We start from the raw sequence: 18,262 nt of genomic DNA, 5'->3' as shown, positions 1-18,262 counted from the left end.
GAATTTTTTTTCGAAATTGGTTTCTAATCTATAACTTTTGATTGAGAAGTCTGATCGAAAAAGTACGAATTGTTTTGGATTCTTGTTGACCGTTATAGAAAACGCCTAAAAAAGTGACCGAAACCCTCCTGGAAAGACGCCCTGCCTCTTTGTAAGGAAGAGTAAAAGAGCAATACAAGGCCTGCGGGTGTCCAATGATGAGCTCCCGTCCTTGTAATTAAAAGCTCGCCTTGCAATTAACGGAGCGGTAGGAATTACAGTGCAAGAAAAAAGCAAAAGCTTTCGTAAGGAAACACCATGGTTCATTCTTGAAGGAAAGCAGTTTGAAGAAGAGCTGTAAAGAAATGAGGGACAAAGGAATTGTCCGTGACAAATCTGTGAAGTAAGCCTAAAATGCTCCGGCGTCAGGGATAACTATAAAGAACCCCAAGGAAAAGAGGTACAAGTAAATACATGGGAATAGTATAAAATTGTCCACAGCACACCTTTGGTATAGGTTATAGGAACAGTACCAGTCCTAAAACAGTGCCCTGAGGGACACCACAAGCCAATAAAAACATACTGTGATTACTAAATTTCTTTTTTAACTAAAATGTGTACAGTACAGTCCAGTCCAATCTGTGTACACTACCATTTTATTAAATGCAACATTGGAATACGTATATACTTAATTTCAGACTTGTAACAAAAATAAATATTAAATAACTAATCGCATCGGCGTCCTTATACCTAATTAGCTATACAATTTTGCTTTTTGAAGCGAATGTACTAAAATACTTAGGTGCCTTTTGACCTACGCTATATATACACAATCGGAAAAGCTCGCAAGGTTCACAGTATGGTCTCGCCGCCAATTTGATGGTGGTGGTGATGGTGAAACCTCGGTTTCCGCTTTGAGTACTTGATATTTTGCCCGGCGCCCGTACTCACGGAGACGGCGGAATGCATCGACGGATTCTGCGTGTATCTCATGACCGGCTGCAGCGTGTGCGTTTTCACGGGGCCGTGCTTCTGCGAGTTGAGCCGGCGGAATATCGTCTTCCACGCGCCGCGCGTCTTGAACGACCACATCCAGAAGATGGCGCTTATTCCCGGAAAGAGCTTCATGAGGTATCTGAGGAGGAAGACCCACAGGATCGGCTTGTCCTGATCCAGCTGCCATTTCTCCCGATTGCTGTACTCGTAGCAGACGGTTATGAAAACGCAGGCGGTCGGTAGGAAGTAAAGTACGCAGAGAATTCCTAGGAGATCCGCGTCGCTGCTTCGCGCGTTTGTTCCGTTTGATGTGGTTGTAGTCGATTTGCAGAGGACTAGGAGGCATCCTATCGACAGCAGGATGAAGCCTATTGAAACGTAAAGGGCCTGAGGGACAAGAACCAAAGCCAAAAGCGTGGTCGACTCTTTATTTCCAACGTAGCAAGTACCTAAAACAAGAAAGATATATGAATATGACAACGTTGCTTCCATTTTGATGATAAAAAGCAGATTTATTTACTAATATTGCTATGTAAACCAGGGGGGGAATACCCTTTGGGTTGAAACAATGCCGACAATAAAGGTATTCCTTCCTGAGTCACTAAAAAATGCGCATACGTACCAGGAATCAGGATATCTGGTGGAATTTTGGTACAAATAGGCACATAATTGTTACGTTTTATTTGTTAAGGTGACTTTATCAAAGTAAAATTTAATTGACTGAGATAAGCGATGAGCACATGTGCAAAGTTTGGAGATAATGAAATGCGTTGTAAACTAAATGAGCGCATTACCGAAGATGAAAAACGTAATGGAGATGGTCAGGATTTAAAAAGCTTTGCGCGCCGATGCAGATTGCGTGTAAATTTTTCAAATACGCATTTTTCCGGCAGTCAGCCGATGTTTTAAAGTGTTTGATTTGTCAGTTGACATTAAATAAAAAAGGGATACAATTGCTGTACAAAGTCAGTGTGCACGCATTCAGTTATAAGGTATTGGAAGAGGAGGTTTAGTCAATTTTAAAGTTTGTATCCGAGCTGCCATTTCAACAATGCCAATAGTCATAAATAATTCTGTCAAAAGTATGTTCTTTTCCTAGTTTATCGCATCTGTACAGGCAGTTTCAAACAAAAAACTTGAATTATTACAACAAAGTAGTGAATACTTTTGAGACTTATTTTTTCTGTATCGACCGTTTGCAATGAGTGAAATGTTTAAATAAGACGAGAGATTTTCCAGCGTTTCGGAACCCAGCTGGACCCTGAACTCAAGATTTCTCTTTAGTTATTAAAAATAAAGTTTATAAGAAGAGGAGGGTTTGTTACAAGGTTTAATTTGTGTAAATCTGAACTAGCTAGGTAAGTGTTATTTGAGTGGTGTAATGAATTCATACCATTTCAAACATTTTTGGGGCCCAGCGTGGGGCACACTGCACAGCATTTAATTTTTTATGTGCCCGAATGAAAGGATACGGCAGTATTGAAATTTTAAAAATACATAATCGGGTAATGTAGGTCTTATGATAGCTCTTCCTGCGTTTAATATAATTTTGGCAGTAAAGGTAGTATAGCTCTCTGGAAAGTGGCTAAAAAGCGTCTGCCACGGTCTGGAAAAAGCTCAGACGGGTTTGAAGAGGATTTGACGCTTAAGATTTAGAAAGGACGTTTCGGAAAAAACGCTAGAAATGCTGGTAAGACGTTGAACATATCTGGAAAGTGGTTTTAGAAGACTTTAGAACCTTCCACCTTTTCTAGAGAGCTCTGGCGGCTTCACAAAGTCTCCGGGCGACGTATTATTGGAGCTTGAGATCCTTCTAAGAACTTTAGGAGTCCTCCAAAACCCTCCAGTTCCGTTTTCTAAAACCTTTCAAGATCTTTGTAGTTCAACAGATGCCTTATAATCCATTTCCAGGCATTCTGTCGTCTTCCCCTTGGTCTATTTTTTTGAGCTGAAGCACCTAGTTCCGCGTTGAAGTTTGTTTCATACATGAAGTTAGGACCACATCGTATATTTATGGAGTTGACAACCTCTACTGAACAGTGAACACCCTGTATCTATACGCGTGTTAAGTTGGGCGCTTCGTTACGAAAATTGGCGCTCCGTAAATACTTATTGCTGTTTAGAAATTGGAAATATAAGTTGGAAATGAGTGGGTTCATTTGTACACCCCCGGTTAGGGAAAATATGAGGCAGTAAGTAATTTAGCGTTTGCAACCGTTCCCGTAGAAATATTTAAATTGCCCGTGAAAAAAGTAGTTTCAGGTCCGTTAATTACCCAATAATCGATTTGGTTTTCTAATCGTATACGAAAATTCCGGATTAAACCGGCAAGGTCCTACAACGGAACCATCAATATGATGGGAGACCTCTCCGCTTGACCTCACAGTCCTTGGACTGGACTGTAGAATTTGGCGCTTTCATTCAGACTATTTTATTAGATAACCTTATACGCCGGCCGACTTGGAAATTCCTACGTTCCCTCCATACACCCGAACATTCTATAAGGTAAACGCTTAATTTAGGAGGTTTTTTTACCAAAATATTTTGAAACTTTGGCGTACACACCTGGTGCAATTTGGTTTGTTCTAGAGTAACTCAATTTAGAACAGTGGCATGGTATCTTGTTTTTGATTTGTCGTTGGTTCCGGTCGCCATATTGGGGCTAAAATGCTATACTTTGTTTAGGAGTTTACATTTTTCAATGCGTTCTTGCGTAATTCTGTGAATAAAGGTGCTACTTACGGTAAAATGTATGTTGTGGACATTCAGTGAAAAGCAGGGTGATTCAAAATTGAGTGCAAAGATTTTAAGGGCGTATTTACCAGCAAAAAATAAGAAATGTTTTTCATATAATCGTATGTCCTACCTTGCTTCGTTTTGTAAATACAGAGTGTGAATGTTTTTTAAAAAAATCGGTTTTTTACCAATTATTCAAAAACAATTCAGTCGATATAAATAAAAACAGACTTTTTAAAAAACGAAGATTTAGGGACTGAGCTATAGCACGGAATGACATACAGACTGATGGAAATGTGAAGACATAAGCGCTCCACTTTTGTAGGTAGCGCTAAAAACGAATTTCTTCAGCTGGTTGTATCTGCGCGGGACACAGCAAATTATTAATATTTCGCTCGCCCGCTCTGTAGATTTATTTGCCGGCTCTTACCAACTAATCTGGCTACGGCCCTGGTCGTATTCCGTAGTTTTGAATGAGAATCTTTAAATAAAAGTGACATTTGTTATTATAGGTCACAATTTAACTTGACAATGTATATTGATACTACAATCAAACAATTTTTTAGCCCCAATATGGCGGAATATGGTAAGTTGTCGCCAATGTCCTAATACAGTCACTGTAGTTTGCCCCAGAGAGTGACGTTAGTTGGTACTACCTGGTTCGCATTAACCATCATGTTTGCCATCCCACTTCTGACACTACGTTCGTTTTAAATCCATATAGGGTCGGTTTTATAAAAGTCCGGTTGAACCCGTGGTTGGCTAACGTCGGGTGGAACTTGAACCCGTGGTTGAGTCCTGTTGCGTTTTATAAACACTTTTCGAAGCGTGTTGTTCCCGACCAATTGCAGTACTGCTTCGGAAATTCCAACCAATGAGAGCACAACGTTTGATTCTCTCGCCGCGCGTGGGGATGACGATGCCAGGCGATCAGCGGACTGGATACGTGTTTTGCTCGTTTCGCCTGCTAACAGTGTACCGCGTTTGCTCTGTGCGCAAAAATGATCCAGCAAAGGCAAGAGGGTACTGTACAGCGTCGCCGATTGCCAGAAGTTAATGGATATCGGACAGTACTAGAAATTCTTCATCATCCTACCAGTCGTAATAATCCACGCGCGGGCGAAAATTGCGTCGCTCTCTCAAAAATCGCCCTCCTCTAGGTTGAATAATGTACATCTTCACAGAACGAGTACTTGTAAAAACTGTGTGGTCCAACTCTAACTATAAAACCGAAACACGACGCGCCAGTTAACGCACAACCACGGGTCGGAGATTTTAACCGCTCTCCACGGGTCCACCCACGTTTATAAAACACAAAAATCGCGTCAACCCTCCACGGGTCAACCGACTTTTATAAAATGGGCTCTTATTTTACTTCCTAAATTTCTCCCAATCATAATTGACAAAATAGGTAAAAATCAACAACAATCATAAAATGAGGGAAACACAACACTTTGGTAAGGGCATAGAGGTCTACTAGTAACTAGGGAACACTAGAAAAGCTCTAGCGGTCTTGCAAACTCCAAATTACATCCAAAAAGTCTGCGTTTCAGGACTTTCTAGCGCTTTTCTCCAAAGACCCTTTAAATTTTTTCTGGAACTGTTCCAATGGTCTTTTTCATAACCTCTTGGTCCATTCGGGTCGAGATGAGCCAGGGCGGGTCTAAAAAGGGTTAGGTTACGGAAAGCTGTGTAAATGGCTTACAATTCGTCACAAATTTGACTTGCCGGTCATAATTTGTACTTAAACCAATGAGACAATTTTGAAAAAAGTCAAAATCGTAAACACTTAACACCCCCCAGTCTTCTGCAGAGTGGAGCAGTAGGTATGTGACTTTACCGTATTCACTTCACAGCCCAAATTGAGCATCATGCGACTTCTTTTTGTTCAAAATTTTACAAAAAAAACTCAGAGGTCACAAATGACAGATGATGACCTGAAAAACGCCGTAGTTTCTTTTATTAAAGTGCAAAAAAATTAGCTTGAGCTGGGTGACATCGACTACCCTAACTAACTAATTAATCGCTAATTTAACTAACCAACTAAGCGATTATTTGAATATTGGGGTTAGTCGATTTTAACAGTTTCTAGTGTCTATAAACTTCCAGACTCCTACGAGTAGGGGGTCGCTAAGTACGTTGGCCCACACAGTCCTTTAGTCTCAGTCCCCAATAGTAACGACAGGAAGCAGAATATGCAATGACGAATATTGGAAATTAATCTGTAATCAATGCCAACCAAAGATTTATTTTCGTATAGGTTTCCAAAATTGCAAACGAGACGGACGTCTGGATCGATACTTTTGTCGGTATCGCGATTCCTTTGTGTTTCTCGAGAGCGGCCGTGTGCATTCAGGAGAAGTCGTTATTCTTTATGCAAATTTTTTAACGAGGCTATAAATTGAGTACCAATACAAAGAGTGGCATCTGTATAAAAGCCTGCGCCACAGATTCTAATCGGGGGGAATAAAGGCCGCGTCTGTATGCAAAGTAGTAAAGTCTGCCCGTCATTGCGGCGCGCTTAAACTAAGGGTGTCCCGTGCTGAAATGTGGGTAGGCATGCGACTATAAATTATTGTTACGTGCCAAACGCCAACAGGTGACTTAAGCGATTTAAATCAAACGTTTAAGTACGCGATTTTTTCTCGAAAAGCTACGAAGATAATCCGAAGCATGTGTTGGAATTAACATTCCAAACATAATAATCTCGTTATAAGCTTGTAAACTCGACAATGACGAGCTTCTTGCTACTCGGATGATTTGTTGGATAAATAATGAAGGCAGACTAAACTGGAAATATGAGGCGTTTATTTTCTTTTTCGTTTTCTACCTGTGAGTTCATCAGCATCGACATCCCTGCGCACTAAGGCGGCGACCGTCTGCGAGGCCGGCAAACCCCATGCGGCGACGTGGAAGAACGATCTCAAATTTCTCAATTTCTCTTGCGGCCAAAGCAAACCAGATTTCGCTACCCACCATCCACAGAGACACACCCACCTGTAATAAGCATTCAAATTGATTTTACACCCGAAACGCGCCGTAACTCACCATAAATCGGCAGCCATTCCGAAATAATAAACGAACAGAAATACGAACGCGCAATTTGGATTGCCGAGATCGTCCACTTGCTGACGATAATCGCTCGAAATCGTCTCCGTCTGGCACGCCTGATTACTCGCCCTGCCGGTAATTATGCGAAGAATTAGGCCGACGCTCATGAAGAAATAGCAAAGCGCCAAGAAGATTAGGGGACGCGCTCGCACTCTTCCACCCCCAATCGCTAAGGTTATTACGCCTCCTAGGCTGCATACGAAGCAGGTAATCGGCCACACGATTATCCACACCTGAAACAAATTTCTCGGTTAATTACGGCATCCTATGAATTGGAGCGATTCAATTTCCGGCACCCAGTTATTATCAGTTTGATGAAATGTGTGGGGGTCGGTAATTCATATAATGACATAAACTTTTATTGCTTGGGAATTAAGTCAGTAAGTCCCCCCAAATGCCTGACTCTTAAAACTGTAGAAATATAAACAATAAATAACATTTTCTTTGTTCAAATTTCCGATTTACGATACGTTGGCCATTTTCCGAGATAACGGCTCGGCCGATTTTGTTCAAATTTTGGATATGTATATTAGGCATAGGGAAACAAAAAAGAACGGACCGGATTTTTCAAAAAAAAAGATTAAGGAGTGCCGCAACGGCATCGAATTTTTTTTCAAGTAGCAACCTAAGATTATTATTAGGTTATTCGAAAGACCTTATTTTTCCGTGTACAACATACAACAAGATACAAAGAATCGCATACGATTTTCAGTAGGTTTTTTTTTGCCCCTCAGCTCGTATTCGGAAACCAAACTTTTAATCCGGCTCATATTCAATAGCACTGATCCTTGAACTCGTAGAAATCAATTGGCGAAAGTTTGACATCGCTATCTCTTTTCGTTCTCGAGTTACAAGAGGTACAGACGGACAGGCAGACGGACAAAGTCATACCATAAAGGGAATTTTTTCCCCTAAAAGATTGTCGGAAAAACGGTTAGTATGATTGCGTTAAAGTTTTGCAAATGTACATTAGGCATAAGGATTTAAATCTGTCAAAAACGTGTTTTTGTGATGGTTTTGTGCGTCTGTCTGTTTATATCTTGAGTTTTTAGCGCCCTGTCATTATACAAGATACGGCTGTTTTTTTCAAATAGTAATAAGCTCGGTAATAAGTAATAACCCACATTTTTTTATTAACAAGCCATATCTCAGAAAAATAATCGACATCACGAACTAATTAGAATTATTAATTTAATAAGGGTTAAATGTCGTTTTTCTCCGAGTATAACATCTACATGGAACACAACGATCATAAATAGCGCATTATGTAGATACTTTTGACGCATTTTTGCATAGAAATATCAGTTTCAGGGGGTGATTTATTGGGGTTTAACTGCACCGGTATAAGCGAGACTAATTTGGGGTGTAGCGGTCATTTCTTTTGCGGTAAATTAGTTTCGTAACCTTATAGTATTTGAATTTCACTTAAGTAATTTATATACAGGGTGTACGTACGTACGTTGGCACTTTTCCGAGATAACGATTCGACCGATTTTGTTCAAATTTTGGATATGTATATATTAGGCATTCGAAAACGAAAAGGAATGGACCGGACTTTTGTAAAAAGATTATAGAGCGCCACAACGGGATCGAATTTTTTTTTATCAAATAGCAATCTAGGATTGTTATTAGGTTATTCGATGATTTTCAGTAGGGTTTTTTTGCCACTCAGCTCGCATTCGGAAACCAGACTTTTAATCCGGCTCATATTCAATAGCACTGATCCTTGAACTACTAGAAATCGATTGGAGAAAGTTTGACGTTATCTCTTTTCGTTCTCGAGTTACACGAGGAACAGACGAACAAAACCATAACAAAAAGCGAATTTTTTCCCCTAAAAAATTCCGGTTAGTTCGTTAGTTTCGCGAATGTACATTAGGCATAAGGATTAAAGTCTGTCAAAAACGTGTTTTTAGGGGAATTTTTCGAGGAAAAAAAAATGCCCCTTATGCGAGGGTTTTGTCTGTTTGTCTGTCTGGCCGTCTGTTGCTCGTCTAGCTCGAGAACGAAAAGAGACAGCGATCTCAAACTTTCGCCAATCGATTTCTACGAGTTTAAGCATAAGTGCTATTGAATACGAGCCGAATTAAAAGTCTGGTTTCCGAATACGAGCCGAGTGGCAAAATATTCCCCTATTGAAAATCGTATTCTTCGTATCTTGTTTATATCTCGAGTGTTTAGCACCGTGACGTTATACAAGATACAGCTGTTTTTTTTTCAAATAGTAATAACCCACATTTTTTAATTAACGAACGTATCTCAGAAAAATTATCGCCATCGCGAACTAATTAGAATTATTAATTTAATAAAGGGTAATTTCGTTTTTCTCCGAGTATAACAAATACATGGAACACAACCATAATAAATAGCGAAATGTATAGACACTTTTGAAGCATTTTTGCATGGAAATATATCAGTTTCAGGGGATGATTTATTGCACCTGCAAAAGCGAGACTGATTTATTGAGGTGTAGCGGTCATTCCTTTTGCGATAAATTAGTTTCGTAACCTTATAGTGTTTGAATTTCACTTAAATCATTTATATACAGGGTGTCCCATTTAACTTGAGACAGTAGATTATTGCGGAAACTAGCGGGGATATCAAACAATGATTTATATACAATCTTCTTCATACGGAGCGGCCCATTTAATGATGCTATGCACATTTTTACATAACTATCCTTTAAAGGTTAAGTGTAGGGCAACTTAATTTTTTCAAATAGAAACGTAGAAGCCCTTTCTTAAATATTATTACTCTACATCGAAAAATAATAAACTTCTCATTTTTAAAAAACACTCCTCCAAAAGCCCGATTTTTGCTTTGAGCTAGGAAGCTGTTCTGTCATGAATTTGGCACATTTCGTTTAAATTTCAGAACACTTGCAGGGATTTCAAGGAGGTAAAAAGAAATTCTACAGTTTCAGTCGTGCGCAAATCGATTCATATAGATCTGCGCAGTTATTTGAAACATTGTCTTTGTTGACCCAAGAAATTCAGTTGAATTTTTGTTTCCAAATTTGTAAAAACTAATTTTCGATTCGTTAGGTACTTTCGCCCTTGAAGATTTCTAGTTTGGGGGTGCGTCAAATGTAAAACAACTTTACAAAATACGAAAGAGCATTCGAAAATAATAGGCAAGCCCATTTTTTAAAAATAACTTACAGGTACCGGGTACTTACAGGTCTAACTGTAAATTTGCATATTTATCTAAAAATTCCAAAGACCTTTCTGGGAATTTCCCGGAATCTTGGCCTCGCCCTAGGATGTTGGGTACCGTTTGCAATTTTGGTCCTGCCTTTTCCAGTTCGCTATAGGTAGAAAAACATAGTGAGAGCCTCCTGATCACTTTTCATAGTTCTATGAAAGAGTCAATAAAACTCTCAAAAAATCCCGGGTAGTTCTCGATAGCTCTAATAAGGATCAAGAAGTAAGCTAAAGAGTTTTAGATACTTTATAGAGCTTTCTACGACATTTCCAGAGCAAGACAAAGCTCTGTGGAAAAACTTAGTACTGCTATGAGTAGGGGATAGCGCAAGATCTTTAGATCCTTAAAAAGGCCAAAGAAACCTCTAACACGTTTTAAAAAAGTCTTTAAGTTTCTCCCAGTAAAGAAATTCTATTAAGACTTGAACACTGACCAATCAAGCTCTGAGAAAAAAACCTAAAAAAGCGCCCTGATTGGTTCCTAACATGGCCGTAACCAGACAGCATATTAAATTCTCTTTTCAAAACTAACTATAGCCCACCAGGGATGGTATTAAAAAAAGATTCAAGCCCAAAAAATTCAAAAAGATTTTAAAAATATTTTTAAAGATTAAACAAGTTTCAAATGATTTCAGAGAATTTTTGAATCGTCAGAACCCAGAATGCTTTGGAAAGTTTTGAGGCGTATGGCACGTTTTGTTAATATCGTAGACAGCTTTGGAAACTTACGGTGTGGACATGAAAAGCTGAAAGAAACCGATAAAATGCTCCAAAAAGGCGCCATAGATTACCTGCTAGTATTTTCAAACTATTCCAAAGGTTTCTAGGGTCACTGAAGCAGTTCTACAGTTTCAATAACTGTCCAGCGCCTAAGAAATGAACCCTGACATTTTTGAAAAGACGCTAGAACGCTCTTCGATGGCTTTTCTGCGATTTCTGGAGATTGCCGTCGCTTTTTAAAAGTTTCATCTTTCCAAAGTAAGAGAACGGCTATAGAGGGCACTAATAATCATGTAAAATTAAAGTCATTAGATATAGAAAGTACCGCAATCATACGCCATTTTTGGGCAAATTTGCTGCCAACTTAAAAAAATTGACAAATAAAATCTGACTAGCTGTAATTTTTTATAACCTAACTTCATAGTACTATCATGTTTTTCTAAATCTTTATTTACTTTTCTAATGTTAATTTTGTTTATTACAGTTCTTTTATGTTAATTATAAGTTTACTAATTTAGTTATTATTTTAGCTATAAGAAACACTACGTGCTTAATGAAGTTAAGTTAAGTTTGTCCTGTAATTGGAAAGATTTTCTGTTGGACATTTATTAAATATTATTATTATTATAATTATTTATAAAAATATATACAGATATCTCCAAACAGGTGGAACAATCCCTAACATTAAAGTTACTAGAATCTGGTAACTCCCGCCATTTTTGGGGAAAAATCATGCGTTCTCTCTCTAACACACGGGCCCAATGGATTGCGGTACTTTCTATATTTAGTGACTTTATGTAAAATAATCTGATACATACAAGTACAGTGGCACCACGCTCAGAAAGTCCCTGACAGGGCGTGTCCGAGGGCGCTAGAAATTTAAACCGTACATTCTGGTGCAAAATTTAAAAACACTAAGGGAATTACATACCTTATCAGATCGTAGATCCAAGCTATATGCGTCTTGAAAAAGACGGGTTTGAATAAAAGTGGAGACGGAAAACGTAAATTAAAGCAAACACAAGAAGCAAAGTGTAAACTAAAATAACGTGAAGCGTCAACTGTCAAAATGGAATAATTAATAATTATGGCGCGGAATGTATCGCGTCGTTTTGCAGACTTTCTATTGGCCAGCCTGAATTATTTCAAAATTAGTTCGCATATTTTCTGGGGCTTTTCTGAGCATGGTGGCACTGTATACTGTTCTGAAAAGTCGTCCAAGGGTCTGGAAAGTACCACAGATACTACGACATTCCTGATAGATAGGTTGGTGCATACATTTTCCGATAAATGTGTAAATTCCCAGACAGATCTGGCAACTCTTTCGCATTCACAGATAAATTTAATTTACAATTAAATCTGTAATCTTTTTTAAAAAACCACCCTTTTATAAAATGTTGTAAAAGATGGCGTAAAAGTCTAGAAATGGAAACTTTTTTCTTTGCATATAACTTTTGTCGTAGCCTGTAGCAATCACCCAGATTTTTGAAAATCGGACCAGCAGAGCAAAGGTTATAGCCTTTTTTTTGCAAAACCGTTTTTTGGCTGTAACTTTTGATGCACTGCTCCGATCTTCACCTGTATGGGTGAATTTTTTAGATTTTGGCCTATAGAATCCAAATGGAACCAATAGATCAAAAGTTGATTTTTTTGGAAAGCATTCTCAGATCTTAAAAAAGCGAATCATCTAGAATCGCCGTAAGATACCATTAAACAGATATTTTTGATTCTCATTTTTTAAAGTGGTAGCATTGATTATGTTCAAAGGTATATAATCAATGGTGGTAGGTAGTCAAAAAAATATACAAAATCTTATATCACATGGAGATTCATTCCAATTTCGTCATAGATTTTGGGCTTGAGCTTCAGACAAGTAATTCAACCCAATTCTCTAGGAAAAAGTAAGGAAAATTGCTCAAACCAGGTTTCCAATGTCTCATACCATACCCGCCTATCTTCTTGGAGATAAAATTGGTTTTTTGCATTAGCACACTCCAAAACTAGTACCAAATCACTGTCTAGAAGATTTTTGGGTTATCCTTACCTCTGCAAGTTTCTTTTCGGCGGAATCAAAAAGAAAGTCGCCCTCGCACGTAGGTACGCAAGTACCCAGCGTGTTACTCTTCACGTGCTGCGGCGGACATTCGAAATTGACCGCGTCTGGTAAGATGGGCGACGTGATGGCAACGCTCGCATCTTTCGGCCCTTCCATGCACATGTGCTCGTGATTATTCTCCTCTGGAAATCGTGAACAATTAAGAGCATCCGGCCACGGAAACCCGAAACCCTCCAGTACGGGATAGCATCGCGAGCGAACGTTCTCACATAAACTTCTGCACGGTCCGATGGGATTGAGCACTTTCTCGGTACACAGCGGCACATAAACCGAGCACAAAAACAGTTTCAATTGCGAACTACAACCGTACTGGATTAAAGGCGAAAAGGTCTTCAAAGTGTACTCGGCGTCCTGCTGCAGCTCATTGCCGCCCAAATTCGGCATACCGGTCGCGTTGTACCCCAAATTGGTACAGAGCTCAACCCTTATCGGCTCGCAGGTTCTCAAAAAGGGCTCCGCGACTGCAATTTTCATCGCACAAACGAACGCAACGAGCGCGAGCATACTCAAAAGGGGCGCCTCTACACCTTCACGGCTTGCCCAACGAAATGATTTAATTTTAAGCTTTACTGTGGAGTATATCCATGCCCCCTGACAAAGGAATGTTGTTGCGCCGAAGACGCACGGTCACGAATCGTACCCGCTTCGTGAAGAAGTCAAAGCCAGATTCGTGGTACACCGGCGGATTTAATTTAATTTAAATTAAACGATGAAGCTTTCCGATTAGTTCGCATCTGACATTTTTCTAAAATACAGGCATTTATTTTTAGCCCATAAATCAAGGAGGAACGACTGGTGTGTTTATAATGCACAGTCCCATCCTCATAATACACAAACCAGTTGAGAAAATAAATAAAACAAAACGGGCATCTCGTTAACTCGCCCGTTATTATTCTTTGTTGACATACTAATTATATGCTGGCTATAGGATCGACACTCCCTTTTAAACCCGAAGCTACGCGTTCCTCTTCTTTACTTCCCCATCGGACAAGAGAAAACCCGTTTTAAGTTGGGTCTGAGGACCACACGCAGCTCGCATCGCTTGTTTATAATAAAGCTCTGTCAATTATTGTTTAAAATAAATGGCGGAATAAATAATTAATTTCTTGCGCCAAACTAGCGATGAATCCTTGAAGCTCCCATATAATTATGTTAACTACTTATTAAAGAATGTTCAAATTGAATTATCCGGTATCTTTAACATGTTTTAAGGCAGTTTAAGAAAAAAAGGCGCCTAGATTATGTCGACATTAAAATGCCTAAAGCACATCAAACGCGACGACACCCCGATAGCCTGTTCCCGCAACGCTCAACTTCGGTTTACAGGCAAGAAGACGTAAAACAACCCCTTGTATATTATGTTGAACGGACCGAATAAATCCAACAACTAGTAAAAGTCAAATGGAATATTCCCCGTATACAGGCTGATTCAAATTCGAGGGCCACCATGGGGATCTCGGGAACTGTAAGAGATAGGGACCTAGGTAGTTTAAATTTGGCAAAGTTGCCTATTTTTTGAAACTGAAAAAATTCCGACTATTTTCGGAAATTCCGATCAGTTCCGAAGATATTCGAAAAAAAATATCACTTCCTCATAGGCGCTTTCTATGTCCACAGATTTTCACTGCGACGTTTCGTCTTTGAGAAACCATCATAAACTTGTTACTTTTATATGGGCCGGAAAAATGTACATACTGTAGTAGCATTTTTTATTACGAATACAATGATTATGGCACAATATGATTCTTTACTAAGTCAAGGAACCATCAATGAATTCATTTGACATTTTGTCAACGCCTACTAACAAGCCTTTTTTCTGACTTAAATAATAAACAATTTTTAACATTTTGATGTAGTAGGCGTTGAAGAAATGTCAAAATAGTTTATTGATTGTTCTTATTGTGCCATACAGCGTTGTATGTGTAATAAAACAATTTCTAATTTCACCGACTGTGTATCTCTTATGGTTTCCGATAACTGTTCACTCTTATCTTGGACATACTTTATGTTTTACAGTAAGAGACAATGCGAAAAAACTGGACGAAGTTGATCTGGCCATACTCAAAATTCTCGGTGAAGACGAGAGTGCTATGTGATGTTGACGTTCAGCTTGAAGACATAGGAAATTGATTTATAATATGGGAGACCCGATTGAGTCAATCGTTCAATCTTCACGAAAAAAGAGGAAGATTGAGAGTACCAAATATAAAGAGGAGGGACTATTGAAAGTTGAGATATACCATAATCGCCTGCTAAAACATCCACCGCCGAGGCGCGCAAGATATACCCTCGGACTGCACCCGTGGCTTTTATACTCACTTGCCAGGAGGACAGGGTTTTAGGTGGGACCACACTGACCCACTCACTATAAATCCAAGCGGGGAACAGCCTTAAAGGTTTCCTAACCCTCACCAAAAAAAAGGGGCTGCAAATACTTAAGCTAGAAAGAGAATTAAATATCCCCGGAATTTAAATATACGAAGTTAATTAATAAATAATTTATACTTTTAAGCTTCTTGTTAATTAAAAAAGCCTGGAAGCCAACCTTTCTCCTACCCCCAAACCTGTCTCATCGTCATTTCTCCTTTTTTTTAAAAATTCCCTTATCTGTACTTTTGCCCCGTTATTTCGTTGCACCCGGTATCCTAAATATTTAAATTGTCTTACTATCTCCACCCTTTCCATTCTAGCTCCCTTCTCCTTCTCAAGTCTCATGATCTTCAATTTTTCGACATTTAATTCCATTCCTGGCACCAGAAACTTTGCATCTTGAGTTTCGTCTGGTCTCGTCCGGTTCAGGGCAGCTCGATCCACTTAAAAAAAACTCGCCTAACCCTAATTCTCAACTCTACATTTTCCTTCCATTTTGACAAGATTTGCTTCCAAGGAAAAATTTCCCACATTCCAGAATAATTGCAAAGCCTTAAATTCACATTCAGGAAGCAAGACTTTAATGCTGATTAAAAAACAATCTTACTGTACTGTACTGTTAATTGTGAGAATTGAACATCTTTTGTTTCATCATGGCACACTTGGGTTCAGAAAAGAACTTTTTCTTACAAATTGACGTTTCGACTTGGTTTTTCTCGGAAATTTTCTTATGGAATGTGTGGTTTTGTTTATATCAGTGGAAAATTTATAGTTTTGGCTGCCTAAAGTTATAATTTGTTTAGGGGGGGGTGCCATTTGAAATTTTTTAAAAATATGACATTTGGCTAAGCTCAATCAAAAATTTTAGTACCTAAAAAAAATTATGTGGAAGAGGTCCTGTCTCAAAAAAATTACCCGCTTGCGGGATTTAGTTTCTCTAAAAAAAATTTCGAAAAACTGTTAAATTTTGACAAGAAAAGGTTATAAGAGCGAAATCGTTCAATGTTACATAAAAAATAAGTATTTTTCAAGTACTCTCCAAATCAGTAATAAAATATGGGGTGTTCCATTAAAAAAAATGCAAGTTTGATACGCCACTGGAATACAGCGCGCCCCTGGTGTTCAAAAATATTTTAGAACCATGCCGGCGATAATTGCGTACAAGACTTTTTTCGGTATCTTAAAGGAAAAAGACATAGGGATTTGCGTGTATTGTTTTTACCTATGTCTACTTTTAAATGACAAAAACTAGTCTGAAGGGCGCCTAATTTTATGCAACCAAAATAACTTTCTAAAACAAAAAAGGGTCCATCATAGGTATTTATTCATTTGAATATTTTTTGCTTTGACTTTTTAAGATATGTAGAAAGGCCTTGTGTTCAGAAAATAAAAAAATTGGTGGTCACTTTAAATTTAGTGTTGTTTAAATGAGTAAACAACCCTCAGTTTTAAAGGAGGATACGAAACTGAGCATTTAAATTTTTGTGAAAGAGAATCCCATAAGAAACTTACGGGAAACAGTGGCCGAATTTAATAGCAATCTCTATCATAACCTAAAAGCATACTACTCGTTTCTGTCGCCTTTATAAGCTAAGGCTGTCAGGCGTCCAAATTTAGGCAGGACACAAAAATCCCAATTTATACTTACAATTACATTTATACTTCAGTTTCAGCAAATAATACTACGCATACACATGGTACAACTTGTCTGGTGTGAAACTATGATAATGATATATATTACCGCCGTTAGAAGACTACAGTAACTGAAAGGACAGTATTTGTCACATTCTGTCAGCTGTAGATAGACGTTATTTGTTTAATGTGTTGCTTTGTGAGTAAATTGTTTGTCTGAATATGCTCAGATGTTTTAAATTAAAATGTCAGTTCAATAAATAAAAAAACAAAGTTGTTCAAAATATTTCTTATTTCAGTATCAGTTAAATAAACAAAGAAGCAAAATAGTCCCCCCCGCCCCACTCCATTTTTAAAATGTGTCCCGTTTTCTGTTTTCAAGAACCTTATTTATTGTTATAAATGTTATTTGTTGAATTGTTTTCTTTTTAAATAATATGAAAATGCGTGGAATTGGTCAAATCCAATTTTAGACCTTTATTCCTTCCGGGGTTTTCGTTTACTTAGCCTATACACGTTTCATTATAAGAACCCACCTTCGAGCCAACCTACTTAAAAAACAAGGGTATTGACAGAATGAGAATACAATTTATCACACCCTTTACATTACGCACCCAGAATGGCAGTGCAGAATGCGTGCACATAAGTTATTTTGGTTGCATAAAATTAGGCGTCCTATACAAGTGATTTTGTCATTTAAAAGTAGACATAGGGAAAAGCAATACATGCTAATCCCTATGTCTACTGCTAAATAAATATACAACACCAATAAATGCAATTAGTTTGGCGTAACGATCTAAAACTCAGACTCTAACCTCAAAGGTGGCGATGTCGAATTCCACAACTTGCAAGTTTCTAGTGGAAAAGAACATCTCCCGACTACCATGCATTGGAGGACATGTAAAGCTAGCGGTCCCGGCAGTCATACCACAACTGTTGTTACATCACACAGTAGGCTGTTGGTGCGACCTGGAAACGTCTGTACCGAGGGAGTGTCAGTTGATTATTTCGGTACTCAATGGGAATAAATTTCTAAATTTGTACATTAATAAAATCATTTCACTAAACATATTTTCTTTTATAATAAAACAAGACACTATAACTACCACTTCCATATTTTGACTAACGTACAGGGGTGGTTCAAATTTGTGGCTCACCATTGGGATATCCATAACGGTGAAAGATACAGTGTAGGTTAAAAGGGGACTCTTTTTGTGACTAAAAAAAAAGCATTTGAAATTTTTTAAAGATATCTAGTCTATTTTTAGTGCCAAAAATTCCGTAAAAACATACATAAGCCAAAATCGCCCTGATTGTGACTTAACATTGTTGAGCCATGCCCCAAGTCACGTGGATCGTCAGGAAACTTTTTGCAAACTCTAATTTTAGTATGAAGTCA

The 18,262-nt window shown here is 38.4% G+C and overlaps 1 protein-coding gene across 1 annotated transcript; it reads right to left on the bottom strand.

Annotated features, from left to right (window-relative positions):
- Window positions 1-617: 617 nt before the first annotated feature.
- Window positions 618-13,420, bottom strand: LOC116179696 (frizzled-4). Its single transcript, XM_031499515.1, has 4 exons — window positions 12,790-13,420; window positions 6,760-7,055; window positions 6,542-6,708; window positions 618-1,424 (listed from the first exon to the last, which is right to left on the bottom strand). Exons 1-4 carry the CDS (start codon window positions 13,363-13,365, stop codon window positions 832-834), a joined length of 1,632 nt encoding a protein of 543 aa, XP_031355375.1. The 5' UTR covers window positions 13,366-13,420; the 3' UTR covers window positions 618-831.
- Between the last annotated feature and the right edge of the window lie 4,842 nt (window positions 13,421-18,262).

Source organism: Photinus pyralis, unplaced genomic scaffold (assembly GCF_008802855.1).
Source record: "Photinus pyralis isolate 1611_PpyrPB1 unplaced genomic scaffold, Ppyr1.3 Ppyr1.4_LG8, whole genome shotgun sequence".
Classification (NCBI taxonomy): Eukaryota; Metazoa; Arthropoda; class Insecta; order Coleoptera; family Lampyridae; genus Photinus; species Photinus pyralis.
Note: the sequence above shows the minus strand (reverse complement) of the source record. Positions and strands in the feature narration are given on the sequence as shown.

What these genes read in the sequence shown, in the direction of transcription:
- LOC116179696 (XM_031499515.1), bottom strand. Translation starts at nt 13,365, where the DNA reads ATGCTCGCGCTCGTTGCGTTCGTTTGTGCGATGAAAATTGCAGTCGCG. An exon ending in CCGAAAAGAAACTTGCAGAG is followed by an intron (nt 7,056 to 12,789) that starts GTAAGGATAACC and finishes AATTTGTTTCAG; the next exon opens with GTGTGGATAATCGTGTGGCC. An exon ending in GGAATGGCTGCCGATTTATG is followed by an intron (nt 6,709 to 6,759) that starts GTGAGTTACGGC and finishes TGCTTATTACAG; the next exon opens with GTGGGTGTGTCTCTGTGGAT.